Here is a 15,450-nt window from a genome sequence, read left to right as displayed (position 1 = left end):
CAGATATCTCATCCAATGTAGTTGGTTGCACTCAGCACAACTCTCTGTTCACTGTTGAGCAAGTCACTAATTTTCTAATTTTAGTCAGTAACAAGTAAGTCTCGAGTCCCCAGGTAAAGTCACGCATCAATTCCAAGTCTCATTTTTCCTAAGTCCATAACAAGTCATGTACTCTATGCACAATCTTGACAACTACTTTTGGTCATACATTCATTACCTCTCCACACTGCTATGCATGTCCCTTTGCTAGTTGCATTCTTTTTTCTTTTTTAAAAAAAATCATGTTTCATGTAATATTTTCATACAAATGCACAAAATGGAATATATGTGGACTTGACATGTCATAGCAAGCTAAAACTAAGGATGAGTGTTTGAAGAAAGGTGATAACAGACCCATAGGACTGTGCAAAAAAGATTTGGTAAACTGCTTCACTCACGCCCTGGCCCCAAGAACATCATTGCAAACTCAGACTTTCAGACACTGTCCTGAGGGAATGAATCATTGTAGACGGGGAGAGAACAAGTGATTTACCAGGGTGGCATAGCAACGGCATCTAAAAATTGAAACCTTGTTCTGTGCGAACAGCATTCAATTCCAATTTAATGGAGGAGGCTGTTTTCAATGACCCATGGCAAAATCCCATAGCCTGTTGCCCTTCACTTTACAGCTTTTTTCTTCCCTCAGGTATCCAAGCTGTGCCAGAGCACCAGAATGGCACTTTTTGTTTTGTTTGCAGTAAGGGCTTAAGAGCTAGCCTGGGGAGGTATTCCAAGAGCATGGTTGAGTGATAAACCTGGCTAGGTTAACCTACAGGAAGTGGAAAACCTACTAAAAGATAGCCCACTTGTGTCATTTAGTTAAGGAAATAAGGAATGCAGGCTCTTCTATTAGATGATTTACCACTAACTCAAAGTTTACTGAACCCGGTTTACTACTTAGCAAGTTCTTTAGAATACTTCCCTGGCCTTGGCATGCGTGTACTCCAGTGAAAAGAGAGAGAGCAGTGATGGGTAAAATGGATTCATTAGTTACAATCCAGTGCCACTTCCGCCAAATGACTTGGTTTCACCTGTCCAATTCACCCAGGTGATTCAATGGCTGGTTGAATTGGACAAGGTCATTTGGAATATGTGGGACTAGATGAATCTATTTTGCCCACCATTGGCTGCCTCACTTTCAACTGCATGGCCTATGCTATTAAATACCACAAAATATTCAGACATGAATAGTGATATGAGCAGTAGATAAAATAGACACTGTAAAAAACTGAAAACTCTCAAAGCCATGCACTGCCTAGTGATGTGATGTGAACAGTGATATCTCATCCTTATTGAAATATAATTTCTGTCTTGTTGAGTGCAGTTTTGAATGTTCAAAACTCCTCTCCACAAGTGGAAGACATGTGATCCTGAATTCCTGGCTCGTAATAATGACGCTATGTAAATTTGTTGTGAAATTTGCCTTCCGGGGGCCCCAAGCCAAGGCAACCTGTAGCCTACGGTCCCCAGGCCGTCTTAATCTGGCCCTGTCTGAGTTTAGAACTCTCAGATAGTATTTGTAACGTGGCTCTTGCCAGGCCCTTGTGTATTAACTCACTTGTTTACCACCACACATGCTTGACACCATCTAAAGCAAATTTGTTTATCTTGGTCTCAAGAGAGATGAACAGACCAAGGATATGGATCACTGGAACCATGTCGTGTGATCTGAAGAGACCAAGATAAACAAATTTGCTTTAGATGGTGTCAAGCATGTGTGGTGGTAAACAAGTGAGTTTTACAAAAAAGGTGTATCCTCTCAATAGCCAAGCATGGTAGTGGGACTGACATAGTTTGGGGATGCATGAATGCTGTCAACATTGGCAATCTGAAATGCACCTAAAAGAAACATGCATGTCAACATGCACTGTGACTACTGAAGCAGATCATGATATTCTCCATAGGATTGCATTCAAATCTCACACCAATCTATTTAAGCCAGATGCAGACTCAAAATGTAAAAGTTCAATGCAAAGAAAGGTTGAAACGCACACTGATGACCTCCCTTGTCATCCCTTTTCATTTAGTTTCATTTCGAGAAGATTCGAGCCAACATAGCCCCTTCTCTACCAGACTTTCATCTGGGGTGTACTCACTTTTGTGAGTACATGTTCAAATATTAATGGCTGTATTTTTTTTTTTCTAAGTGAACAAGAAATTTAAGCGGTTAAATATGTTGTTAAAAGGTCACTAATCATTGTGTCAAAGTGACATTTCTGTAATGCTTTCCTATGAAAAGATATACTCAAAAATCTGCAAAACTGTGAGGGGTGTATTCACTTTCGTGATATACTGTACCTCTGGGGGGAGGAGGCCAGTTTATAGGGGTAATTATTGTTCATTCCCACCAATCACAGAGCTGCAATTTTTTTTTTTTCATCTCTACGGTCTCTTTTACAGCCAGTGGTTTGTATTTTGGCTTCTGTCAGGGCACAGGCATAAAATAAAAAAAACTTTTCTAAAGCATTTTACCACCATTTTACAAGTTTGTTTGCAGGTTAGAGATCCTATATTGTTATCTTACCACAGACACTCACTCAGCCCTTTGGTTTGATGCCTAAGCAGATATTTTACATTCTCATGAACTTATCTTCAAGGTGGATTGAAAAAAAAACCCCACAATTTCTGTTGTCAGTAAGGCAGTAGTGTGTATCAAAAACTCACTCATCTGTAATCAATAATCACTCATACTGAGCACACAACACATTTCCCCGGTTTAGCCACTAACTGTTTCTGTGCTCCCAACTTCCAGCTTGCATGTAGGATACAGCCAAATACTAGTGGATACTATTAATCAAACAACCACCTTTGAGGCCTTACAGAACTACAAGACATAAAGTATGAGGTAGTTGGCAACTACTAAAATGCCAATTACTGATTATCAGCCATCTAAGTGAATGGCTAGAATAAAATCACAGTGGATTTAAAGCCGTGTCTAAGGCCAGGTTCTCCATCACAGTTGCCAACGTCAAACAAAATTAACGTGGATTGCAAATAGATCTCCAAGCACAATGGGCTCTTCCTTGGTTCACACTGCAAGTACAAAAACATTCTGACATTCAAAAAAACACTAAAATTCATTGACTGATGTGTTACTTCAGTGGTTTTAGATTCCCTGTATGCCACAAACCCAGTCTTCTCTGGTAGAGAGAAATACACTCAGACAGCACCATCCGCTGGTGAAGGTCTGAATAAACTTTTTTTTTTTGCCCAGTAGCAGGTCATCAGTCTCCACAGTGAGTATACTGGAGCCTCTCACCACGTCTAGGTTCCAGCTGAGCAAGATTCCATCTTTTCAGTTGAGTGATTTAAGATTACTCCCAAGAATGCCAGCAACAATCCCCTCATAAGCACTTTGGAGATCTCACAGAAAGTCCATAACACATAAACAAAAAAGTAGATCATGGTAGCCTGTACTCCCAAGTTATTATTGTACACTCAGAGAGCATATCTGACAGGTAGTTATATGATGAGGCTCACGTGTAGCGGAGTGTCTATAAGAAAATCTCCTCCAGCTGAGAGTCTGTGACAGACAGAACCAAATACTGATCAGCTGCTACAGCGACTGAGATTATGCGTGTACATACCACAGTGTTATCTTTACTGTGTTTGAGGAGCTGGTTAATTTTACGCCAAGGCACAGCCATCTCTGACCCCAACTCTCTTTGGCCAAAGTCCAATTTAGAAAACAGTAACGCCCTAAGTGGAGTAATTTAAACTATGACTCATTAGTAGGTCCAGCAGTTAACTTATTTTGTTTTGGCTGGTGACCTTTCTGCGTTTCTGTTTTTGTGGGTTTGAAAGCGAGATTAAATCATCTGTGGGCTTTATCTACCCTGCACAGACATTTCTATTTTACATTACATTACATTGCACTTAGCTGAACCTTTCATTAATTCAAAGCGACAGTTATTGTTATTTTTCAGAGTATTGGTTACAGTCCCTGGAGCAATGTGGGGTTAGGTGCCTTGCTCAAGGGCACTTCAGCCATGGATGGAGATGTAGGGAGAGGTCAGGGGGGATTCAAACCAGCAACACCAAGATTGAAAGACCAACTCTCTAACCACTAGGCAACGGCTACCCGACTGCTATTTCATTCTGACTTTTATATACATTTATATATATATTTGTTATATATTATAATAAAATATAATAAAATATAATATATATTTGACTTTTTTGTCAATTATAAGAGAGCCGTGCATTGGCATGCATCCTCTCCGCAGTGAGTGGATGCATTTGGCTTCAATCAACCGCTGCCTCATTTGAGTCAGTAATTCAAGCTTGAACGCTTCAGTCCAACCTCATCTCTTTTCCTGACTAATTGGAATGGACAAACTCAGAGATGTGTGATCAATAAAAGTCTAAAGGCAGCTCCCTAATCAGTGGATGGAAGTTATTGAGAAACTGAGCCAAAGTACTAGGTGGCAGGACTATGCCAGCTACTGTTGACCATCTATTGAATAAACTACGAGCTATTTGAGCTAATGACCCTGAATCAACACTGTACAAGTACTTCTGTACAATTACCGTTAGTTATGATTTTCAAAGCTATTTATTTACAAGGTAATAATGTTTTTTATGCTTTCTTTATGAAACTGTAAGACATTGAAAGTATATTGTATTGCCACGTTGTAAGAAAGATAATTCTAAAATCTTCACATTCAAAAAGGTGCCATGCCTGTCACACACACCTTGTACGGGTATCTGCCCAAAATCAATGAAAAGGAATACAAGATCAGGGTAAATCACTCTCTAAAGTAATCAAGTAAATACATACTGATGTCCTTAAAAGTTGAGACATGGCAACTTCACAGAGCAAGTAGTAATGGCATGTTTCAGAGTCCAGAGTCAGAATCTGGCATCATCATAGTTTTACGTAGAAAAAAAAACGTATATTATAATGTGTCCAGAGTCAGTTGTTTCATAATTGACTGTTCCATCAGAATGTTTTTTAATGGATCAGGTCTTCACTGTTGTACCAAAGGAACAGTTCTAGAACTTGGGCCATGGCCAGAGGAGGGGAGTGTTCTGCACGTAGGTCTGGTAGGCGGGGTCGGATCCCCACTTCTTCATGCCCTGTTTCTCCAGGATGGGGATTCCACTGACGTAGCGCAGCAGGAACCACAGGAACAGAGGGGACACCACGCTGAGGTTCTGGTACCCGCGCATGACCGAGGAGGCCGACACGAACAGCCCAGTCCACTGCAGGATCTCCCCACAGTAGTTCGGGTGGCGGCTCAAGGACCACAGGCCACTCTGGATGAACTTGCCCTGGTGGATGAGGAGATGCATTAAAAGGTGTGTTATTTCAAAACAACAAACGACGATGTGCTTACAGTTTTGCTCATTAAAGAGATCCTTTGACTATGATGACTTGGATGAATGAGGATATTAATAAATGTATGTGTATTCACATACACATCTTCCCGAACTGTGCATAAACAACATAAGCTGTTGAATAGAATGTCTGTACATGACACTGTACCTACAATAAACTTGATTTGTCACTGCCAGTACAACCTCTTTTTTCACAGAGCAAATTTGAAGCCCATTTACCGCGTTATCAGGGTCGCGTTTGAAGTTCCACTTCTGCTGGTCTGCGATGGCTTCTGTGGCGAATCCTAGTCCCCAGACGCCCCAGCCCACGTAGTCTCTCGGCCCCAGTGGAACATCCCTCCTTTCACTATTGAGAATGAGCGTGGGCAGCAAGGTGATGAAGACCCAGAGAGCTGTGCCGTAAAAGAAGGTTTAACGCCAGTGAGCACAACACGGCGTGACGAAAACAACACAGCTTTTGCTGCCTAAGAGATCTCGAGAAAGAAATCACTTCTGAGAAAGAGAGCAAAGAGATTTACAAGGATGAAATGGGGGGCCATCAAAATTTTGCAGCCCTATTGTGTGGCATTTAATTCCAGACACATAATTTAACGGAGGGTGGAGTTTTTAAATGGCTTGTGGCAAAGATTCAAATCCTTTTGCCCTTGACTTTACGGCTTTCCCCTCCTACTGGGATTTGGATGATCACTGTACCAGATCACAAAAAATGTAACTTTTGTTCACTCTCATTTTACTTGCTCTGACTTTCTTTTACAGACTGAAGGTTCAGTTGGAAGAGACACACCCAACAAAAGATGCACAAAATATGGTCTGCTGACACACGCACCCACACACGCACGCACGCACGCACGCACGCACGCACGCACAGGGAAATTTGAAGTGCAGAGATGACCTATGGGATTTGACGTTAGTATGAAAATTCTGCATGGAGTTGCAGTATAAACCAGTTCAGAAGATGCAGACTACTAAAATATCCTACCCTGTATAGTCCAGTAGACAAAGAATGTCCCAGGGCTGTCTCTGACTCCATTAAACCTGCGGTCTTGTCCCTCCTTCAGAATCCTCAGGAAGAGGAAAGTTCCAAGCCTGTTCAGAGAGGGCAGTACAATAACTCATTGCCAGCGCTGACCTACTGATTAACCAAATGCCTGCATGGAATTTATTAATAGGACAGGCCAGTCAGGTCCTGTTAGTGGTAACAATCCCTGGGTTTGTGTGTGTGTGTGTGTGTGAGAGAGAGATATTGTTGATGCAGGCTGTGTGTGTGAATGTGTGTGTGTGTGTGTGTGTGTGTGTGTGTGTGTGTGTGTGTGTGTGTGTGTTATTGTTGATGTATGTGTGTGTGGGTGCGTATGCGTGGCACTTCGTGTATATCTCTGTGTGTATGTGTATTTAGTTTAGGGGTTGTCCCATCCCTCTGTACTGTAACATATTCCCGCCCTTTGGTCCCGTCCACAGCTGTCTCTAGCACACGTTATCACCAGTGTGTCGGGCATACCTCAGTCCCCACGCTGTAACCAGGCCCGTCTGTATGTTCTGCCGCAGGTGTCCACTCCCTCCCCAGACACGACTCAGGTGAGCCAAGGCTATAAAAGTGCCGGATCCTGAAATGGAGTATAATTGGTCATTGGCAATGATTTGTGTGTCAGAGACACCCTGCCTTTGGAGGCTATACCCTTGCTGCTGACCGAGGCGGGTCGGTTCAATGAATATTTTACTGGAGGAACTGACTGAGTTATTGGTTCCAAAGTTCAAAGGAGCATTTTCCAGACCTTAGACAGGCCCTCCTGGGAGAGTGGGAAGCGACAAGGGCACACACATTTTTTAAGAGTGCATTTCTTTCATTTTACGTCTGCTGGACAGAAATGCCAATAGCATTTTGACAGGTAAGCTTGGATTATGGTCTACTCAGTAGCCTTCTTATAATAATATATAAAACTGACAGTTTACTGAAGGCCTTCTGGTCTGTTAGCCTACATACGTATGTGGATCAAAGTCGTTTGGAGAATATAGCCTACTGTATTACCGGTAGGCTATGTCTGTGTTGGTCTGAATGTAATTGGGAATTGCTGCACAATTAAGTTAGTGCACTAGAGCTCTACATAGAAGATGGTCTTATTATGTATGACAATGGATGTCACTGGGGAGTTCTGCAGAGTTTACAAATATGTATCCAGGGCTCTGCACTCACAGACTGCAGAATTGTGTTTTTCCCACCTGCGGAAGAGTTTGTATTCAAAATGAATTAAACGATATGTAGTGCTTGATTAGAAACAAGTGTGCAACTCTAGAACAACCAACTTATTAATCTGTCTGGAGTAGGCCCTACTACAAAGCTCTCGTGGGCGGAGAATTCCAATGTTTCACAACTTGGAAAACATTGGATAAGCGCGCACCGAGTGCGCACGCACGACCCATCTAATGACAGTGACATTTCATAATCTTAGGCACGCTAAAGGGTATAACATAAACAAAGTCGACTTTTCTATTCTATCTATGACTAAGCTAAGCCAAAACATTTAACAAACAATTTAACGTAAAGAACATTTAAAAGGGCAAACTTGAGGTGAACAAAGAGGTGCCCACAAGTTCACAACACCAGCGGTTATGAAAGCTTTTCCTACCTGCTAAATCGTAAAACTTTTCGGTTTTAAAAAGGGACGCGACTGCCCACCCAACCCACTGAATGCCTAGGTCGGTAGCGGCGCATTTGGCTAATGTGCTCCCCATGACGGTGTCCTGGAGATCCAGAAGCATAGGATATATCAGAGAGAAATCGAACATTACCCCCTGACCCCTTATGACAAGACGCGAGTGCAAAGGGAGGGGCTACGAACAAGCCTATTACTCGCAAGGCCACATGGGAAGTGTAGTAGAGTGTAGTAGATTGTTCAGGCATCATCAACACATGATCAGAGAGATTTTAGAATGAGAGGGGACATATGGCGGCCATCTTGGTGACGCCTCCGGGGTGCTATTTCGCGATTAAGTAGACCAGATCTGAGAGTCAATGGGAAAAATGAATGGGGAAACTGAGTATAGGACGGAGGGGAACCCAGCGGTTGTGAAAACCATATGGTTGAAACGACCGTGAAAAACTGATCAATCTAGACTACTTGGTTGTGTCATACGAGTCAAAATAAAGCTTTTTGAGCCACTTTTCTCACGGTTTTTTTGACAGAGCGCAGGCGCAGTAGTTCCATAACGGCACGAGAGCAACGGCTTTTCACAACTGAGCATGTGCATAACTTCGCGTGCGCCGATGCAGCCAGATGATTGGATCACTGGCAACGCAGCTCAGCAGGCACATTGGCTCTTGTTACCAGAAAGGCGGGAGATGTGCGGGTAGACGCCATATTTGCGTTACGAATCTTCACCGTTAATTTCTATGTACCTGTCCTATCTCCCCTTACTAGAATATTTCTGACATGATGAAATGCATTATAGTGAGCAGTTGCTATTTGCCTGTAACCCTGCTAGTAAAAATATACATGAATGAAAGTTGGGCTATCAGACATGAGTCACAGATTGAAGAGGGAGAGCCAATCAGAGTTACACATTAAGTTGTAAAATAGATAAGGGTTGGTCTCATCTACATGACCAGCTCAGAACACAAAAAAGGATAGGCCCCATAGGCCTATACCACAAACAGGAGTTGAACTCCATACAAAAATGACTTGAAACCCCTTTGCCCTTGTTTTGTCGAGGGCCCGTCGCCCCATAGATGTCTGTCTTGTCTGTTGCATCTGCTCAAAATAAATGTATTTAGTCTTATAGACGTGGCAGGACCCATGTGAAGGTGTGTAAAGGTGTGTAGACTGTGCCCAAGTACCCATATTGCACTTCACTGTCTGTGACGAGTCATTGCCCAGGTTGTAAAATAGTTTATGGCTTGGTCTAGCCTATGCTTCAAACTTACAGTTTGAAACTGTCGGAGGCTCATTCGGCACACTTTTGCAACCTTAATTATTTGAAACTAATTATTGAGTCTTATTCTGTCAAGGCATAGCACAGCAAGACCAGCTTGATGGAGTCGCGTAAGACAAGTGTCACTACGGCCACCAGTCCAACTTCAACAGGAGCCGGGGTCTTTGCCAAGCGGGTACAGCGTCAGTTCAGCAGAGCCCAAGAGAGGGTACAGTATAACTTCAACTCTTTATGTGGTTGGTTTTGTGGTGTGGTACTGTATACAATATCTGGTAATACACATATTGGCATGCTTCTGAAGTTAGTTTGTTTGTATACAACTTGTGTAATGTGTGTATAATCTCTAAGGTTTTCAATCTGAAATGAAACCAACAAAGAAAATCAGTATCTGAATTAAAAAAGAAACACAAATTTTCTCTCTATTATTGTATTTGTCATTGACATGTAATTGTCATTGACAAAACATTTTCGTCTAAGAACTTAAAGAGAGGATACATAGCCTACTTTCATTGGGTTAATAATTATTCTTTCCACACTAACACACACCCAGTATTTTATGGTTAAAATGTCATCTGCTGCTGGTAAGCTGTTTTCCCCTTATCAGTAATAGTGGTTCAGTAATCAAGAATTGTGCCACTTTACAAACTATATCTTAATCTCCTCTTTTTCAATTAAGTAAGGAATTGCAAATCAACAAAATGCCAACCCAGAGTCGGATCCAATTGAGATTGGTTGTCACACAAACACACATCCACACACTCACACACACCCACACCGAGTACTAAAGCAATCTAATTTGTGTTTAATCGCAGGTCTTACAGAAGCTTGGGAAAAGTGAGGAAACTAAGGATGAGGAATTTGAATATTATGTGCAGGATCTAAGCGACCAGCAGGTAAATACACAAATACATGTAGAAAATGTTTCTGTGCTTAGTGACAATTATGACGATCTTTATTTTGTTTAGAGAATGTCTATGAATTGAAATGAGTCAGAATGTGTAAGACAACCATTTTAATGCCAAAAGGCAGGAGCAGGCCATAAATCAAACATAGAGAAAAACGGCCAGATGTAAATTACATTTACATTATCTGTTTTGGTTGTCATTGAACCACTATTTGAATATAACATTGTTTCCAGAATCTTTTGGGATGGATCAAGCCCATTTATGACTTCATGCCATACATTGCTCGTCAATAAATAAATAGTAAGTTGTAGACTAAAATGCATCCTTTTCTTTAAATCTTTCATTTTGATCTGCAGAGTGATGGAAGCAGGATTTACAAAGACCTAAAAGCCTACCTTAATGCCGTGAAAGGTAGGCTATTTATATTTTAACATCATTTCAACATCTCTTATTTGTTCCACATTGCATTTTTGTATCAGCTCCTGGAATGAATTTGGGCTATATGTAGCTACAATGTATTCTGCCACTCCACTTGCAGTCATGAGAGAGGCCTCCAAACGGCTGTCCCATTCTCTCTTTGATTCCTACGAAAGTGAGTGGAATGGATTGGATGATCTGGGCGCCATCGTGGAGGTGTGTTTAAATGTTCTCTTGTTACAATGTTCTATATTAAAAAAACGTTAACAAATATATAAAGAATGTTCTAACAAGATCAAACATAAACATTGATACATACCGTATATTAATAATATCATTAATAATAATGTACTTAATATTATCTGATATACCTATTTTCACCTGAAAGGGAGAAGATCTTTTATGGAATGACTATGAGGCCAAAATCTTGGACCAAAGCATGCGCACCATGGAGTCCTACATGAGCCAGTTTCCAGATGTCAAAGTAAAGTGGATATGCACTTTATACCGAAAATAAATAACTTAAACACAGCACATCCCTCCTACCCAGCTCTTTTCATAACATCTCTCTTGCCAACTCCACTGTGTGCCTGCAGGAGAGGGTAGCCAAACGCAACAGGAAGCTGGTGGACTACGATTCGTCACGCCACCACCTAGAGGTGGTGCAAAACGCCAAGAAGCCAGACGAGGTGAAAATAGACAAGGTAAAAGCTGTGGAAAAGAAGGCACACAAACCAAATGATGGCCTGAGGGTCTCAAAACATCTGTCGATGTTCACAGAGCATTCACGTTTGACTTGCAAAATGAAACCTGTGAGTCAACTTTCAGATAGAGTTTATGTTGAATCATTTTCTCTCTCCAGGCTGAGGAAGAGATGCAGGCCGCAAAGGCTGTTTATGAAGACATCAACAAAGAGCTCAAAGAGGAACTGCCTGTCCTTTTCGGGAGGTGAGATATTTAGAGTGCCTCCTTCAGCTGTTGACTTCAACTGTTGGCATACATTGAAAGACAGCATTGTCCCAATGTGTTCATTTGAGATGTGCAGCAGGGTGTCCTGATATTGTCCAATGTTAAGTTCTTCATACAAATGATGCAGAATACTATTTAAATGGTGTGTAATAGTCAATGTTGAGACTTAAATAAGCCTTTTTCCTCCTCTGCTTCAAGCCGTATTGGATGCTATGTGACAGTGTTCCAAGCCATTGCCAACCTGAGGGACACCTTGTACAAAGAGCTGACCACGGTAAATGATGCTGCTTTCAATTCTTCAATTTAGCTACTCAGTCTATCAATGGGGTGAGGTAAACTGTAATGATATTGCAAAAGCTTTCACAGAAGAAATAATGTGCGACTCATTACCCTTTGACCTTGTGATGCATATTCTTTGCAGATAAATCGAGACTTCCAGGATGTCCTCAGTGATTTGAAAGCTCAGCATCCAGACAAAGTATTTGCTATCAACACTCTTCAGCGGTATGCCAATCTCAACAATGCACCTGCTTAACCATTATTTGGCTATTTCAGACTTACAGGCTATTCAAGCACCATAGCAATTCACATTCATTTTGCAGTCATGCGCAATTCAGACATTTTCAACTGATTCATGCAGGATTTGAATGTGCAACTTACAGATCTACAGACTTGCTCCCTAACCACAGCTGCCAGCTACTGTATTGCCAATACTATTCAAGTGCCAATTAGTATATAGTGTATAAGTATAGTATGCTGAAAGTATACTGAGAGCATATATCAGCAACAACTTTTCACCAGTTGATTAGATTATTTGGTGAACACACCTGAGGTTAGCAAACATTTACTGTATGTCCCTATGCAGCATTATACAGGCTTCCAGAAATATAAATGGACATGAACAAATTACACAAAGGAGCTGCTGGCATGAAGTATCTGTAATAGAACTGAACTGATGCTAACCCTTTCTGACTTTACATGTAGCTCTGCATCCCTGAAGAGGAGGTCCCTGATCTCCCCTAGGTCCTGGAGGGCAAGCTTCAATGAGCTCCACGCAAACATGAGCCCAAGAGGCTCCCTAAGGTAACATCAACTTGGACGGCATGAGAAATATTTACCTGCATAATACAGGTTTGGGTTGATTTTTCTGGTCTTGCATAAGATAGAAGCAGTGCAAACTCCTCAACACGAAACAGGTACTGAAATGGAATAGCGAAGATCATGTAATAACTTACAAGAGTCTGTTCATATGATTGTTAAATACTGCATTGCGTTGCAACCCTAATTGGGTCAAAAACGTTTGCCTTTTTTGTTAGAAACTCATTACGTCATTCATTACTTCATTACATAATTGTTGACACAAAGACCACCAAGCACAAGCTTAAGGTCATCAGTGGTCAAGTCATAAAACACCATTTTATATCACCACCAATGTATAATGCAGATGACATACAGTGGACCCGTCAAATAAATTATCCCACCAATTCCATACGATACAGGAGGAAACCTACCAGCCCTCTGCGGGGTGTGGAGAGGCCCTCGCTGGAAGGATACAGCCCAGATCCCCGACCGCCTCCCACCCCAGACCCATCCAGATCCTCCCTAGCTGAGGTCAACGACGAGACCAGCTCGATCTCCTCAGACCATCCGCCGGCCGAGGGGCTAAACGGGGCCAGCGGTGCCAGCGAGGAGGTGGAGAAGGTGGAGAAAGAGGAGGAGGTGAAGCCACCTGAGGAGGACAAAGGAGGAGAACCGGAAACGGAGCCAGAGCCGGAGCCGGAGCCAGAGCCCGAGCCTGCATCAGAGGCAGCAAGTGCTGGGGATCCAGGTAAAGAGGATGGAGCTGGAGGAGGAGGAATTCCAGAGCCAGCGGACAGCACTCCATCTCAACCAAAGGTGGAAGAGGAAGCAGTGACGGCCAGCCACACTGACACCAGCAAGACTCCCGACAGCAGCCAAGTGGCACTAGAGAACGGAGAGACGTCTGACAGTCCACATGCGGAGGCCAATGGGTCAGCCTCACACGGCAAAGTGAGTCATGGTTTCCTTCCTGAAAGTTCCTTTAACTGCAGCAGGGAGTGCTATCGTTTGTGATTGTGACACATCTTCATGTGATGGGGCGTGCCAACACTATGGTTGAAAATAAAGCCTAACTCTTTGCCACTACATGTTAAGTTTTCTCAGACCCCTCTAGGCCGGTACTTGGCCAAATGGGGCGACTCTCTCTCCCACAATAGGACTGTGGCAATAAAAAAGTGTGAAGAATATTCTGACAGTCAAAGGGCAGAGGTCTGAGTAGGCTGAACATGCCACAACCAATATTTTGGGAAGATAAAATAGTCCACACTGATATTCACCACTGTATGCTACTTTACATTGCACTTAGCTGACACTTTCGTTTTATTCAAAGCGACTTACAACTATTATTTCTCAGGGAATTGGTTACAGTCCCTGGAGCAATGTGGGGTTAAGTACCTTGCTCAAGGGCACTTCAGCCATGGATGGAGAGGTAGGGAGAGGTCCGGGGGGATTCGAACTGGTAACCCCTAGATTTAAAGACTAACTCTCTACCCATTAGGCCACGGCTGCCCCAATATGTTGCTGTACTTTCTATAATTAATAGGACTGATATCGACCAGGGCTGAGATTCCCAAAAACTCTTAAGTAGTACTTAAGTATGACTATGAGGGGCCACCTAGGCAATATACCAGAAATAGGTTTCACATCATCACTAAAAGTTTATAAAGACATTATTTTACCTCACACTTGCAAGCATTTCATTTGCATGAACCAGGACAAAACATTGCATGTAGGGCAATACGACTATTTTATGCATTAACTTTTTGTGATATGATATTGCCTAGACGGCCCCTCATACTTCAGTACTACTTAGGCTTACTACTTAAGACATTTTGGGAAACTCAGCCCTGAACAAAGTTGAGGCCAAGGTTTTCTCCCATATCGCTCAGGTTACTCCTGGGAATGTTTGCTTGGTTTCTGAATTGTGATGGTGATTACAGTATGCACTGCTTGTCTGCTTGGTCAAAGGTGTGCATGTTTCCACACAGGGGGTGGCAGCTGAGGCATCTGGCCCTGACAGAGAGACGGTGATGTGAAACACAATACCGCATGCAGAGAAGTAAGCTTTAAACTATCAGATGAAACACATAGCCTACTATCACAACAATTTGATAACAAACAGCAGGCCTACTGTGAGCTTGTCTTTCCCCTGAGTATGTTAGGCTAGCTAGCTCATATTTTGAATTTGAGTGCCATGTTTCACAATAATGCTATTAAGTGACAGAGATGTAAGCTTTAAATTAGCAGATAAGCAAAGGTCCACATTAAAATAGTTCATCACATACTGTATTCTTACCCTGATTGTATGTTTATGCATACAGACGTTCTTCACATCTTTTGTGCAGTGTTTAACAATGATGTCATTTCTTGACAGTGGACATTCCATGGAAGGAGGTCAGAGGAGATAGAACATTCCACCAAGACATGGGATGGCTGGCATGCAACTCAGAAGAAGACAAACACAGCCATATCTTTAATCTAACAGATCATTTGAATCATTTGGGAACAGTTTATGTCCCAGAATCAGATAGGCCTATTTTATAATATTGTGGGATTGCTGACAAATTTCAAACATAATATTGTAATAAACCTTGAGTGTGAGTCGGAGAACAGAGTACTAGGCAGACAACAATTTGGAGAGGAAAAACAGCAATTTTATTTATTACAAAAATTCATTTAAAAGGGCCTGTGACGAAGCGGGGTCAGAGCCCGCGGGCGAATCAACACATGGAACAGCGGCTGTACACACCACTACAAAGTCCCACACGGCCAA

At 42.2% G+C, this 15,450-nt stretch overlaps 2 protein-coding genes across 2 annotated transcripts; one reads left to right on the top strand and one right to left on the bottom strand.

Annotated features, from left to right (window-relative positions):
* Nucleotides 1-4,575: 4,575 nt before the first annotated feature.
* Nucleotides 4,576-8,184, bottom strand: si:ch211-210c8.6 (uncharacterized). The gene is made up of 5 exons (XM_063209078.1): nt 8,004-8,184; nt 6,878-6,983; nt 6,359-6,465; nt 5,599-5,771; nt 4,576-5,313 (listed from the first exon to the last, which is right to left on the bottom strand). Exons 1-5 carry the CDS (start codon nt 8,161-8,163, stop codon nt 5,035-5,037), a joined length of 825 nt encoding a protein of 274 aa, XP_063065148.1. The 5' UTR covers nt 8,164-8,184; the 3' UTR covers nt 4,576-5,034.
* Nucleotides 6,999-15,249, top strand: bin2a (bridging integrator 2a). The gene is made up of 14 exons (XM_063209077.1): nt 6,999-7,265; nt 9,383-9,514; nt 10,119-10,199; nt 10,568-10,622; nt 10,750-10,844; nt 11,017-11,112; nt 11,225-11,332; nt 11,491-11,576; nt 11,796-11,871; nt 12,019-12,101; nt 12,582-12,680; nt 13,097-13,628; nt 14,666-14,736; nt 15,052-15,249. The coding sequence occupies exons 2-13, from the start codon at nt 9,407-9,409 to the stop codon at nt 14,711-14,713; spliced, it is 1,467 nt and encodes a 488-aa protein (XP_063065147.1). The 5' UTR covers nt 6,999-7,265; nt 9,383-9,406; the 3' UTR covers nt 14,714-14,736; nt 15,052-15,249.
* Nucleotides 15,250-15,450: the final 201 nt, after the last annotated feature.

Source organism: Engraulis encrasicolus, chromosome 10 (genome assembly GCF_034702125.1).
Source record: "Engraulis encrasicolus isolate BLACKSEA-1 chromosome 10, IST_EnEncr_1.0, whole genome shotgun sequence".
Classification (NCBI taxonomy): domain Eukaryota; kingdom Metazoa; phylum Chordata; class Actinopteri; order Clupeiformes; family Engraulidae; genus Engraulis; species Engraulis encrasicolus.
The sequence above is the reverse complement of the archived record's forward strand: the minus strand, read 5'-3'. Positions and strand labels throughout refer to the sequence as shown.

Bases quoted from the DNA above. Each gene is read 5' to 3' on its own strand.
- si:ch211-210c8.6 (XM_063209078.1), bottom strand. From the start codon at position 8,163: ATGTTCGATTTCTCTCTGATATATCCTATGCTTCTGGATCTCCAGGAC. The intron at 5,772-6,358 runs GTAGGATATTTT...TTTACGGCACAG, and splicing joins TGTCTACTGGACTATACAGG to CTCTCTGGGTCTTCATCACC. The intron at 5,314-5,598 runs GTAAATGGGCTT...CTCATCCACCAG, and splicing joins AACGCGACCCTGATAACGCG to GGCAAGTTCATCCAGAGTGG.
- bin2a (XM_063209077.1), top strand. From the start codon at position 9,407: ATGGAGTCGCGTAAGACAAGTGTCACTACGGCCACCAGTCCAACTTCA. The intron at 9,515-10,118 runs GTACAGTATAAC...GTTTAATCGCAG, and splicing joins TCAGCAGAGCCCAAGAGAGG to GTCTTACAGAAGCTTGGGAA. The intron at 12,681-13,096 runs GTAACATCAACT...CATACGATACAG, and splicing joins AGCCCAAGAGGCTCCCTAAG to GAGGAAACCTACCAGCCCTC.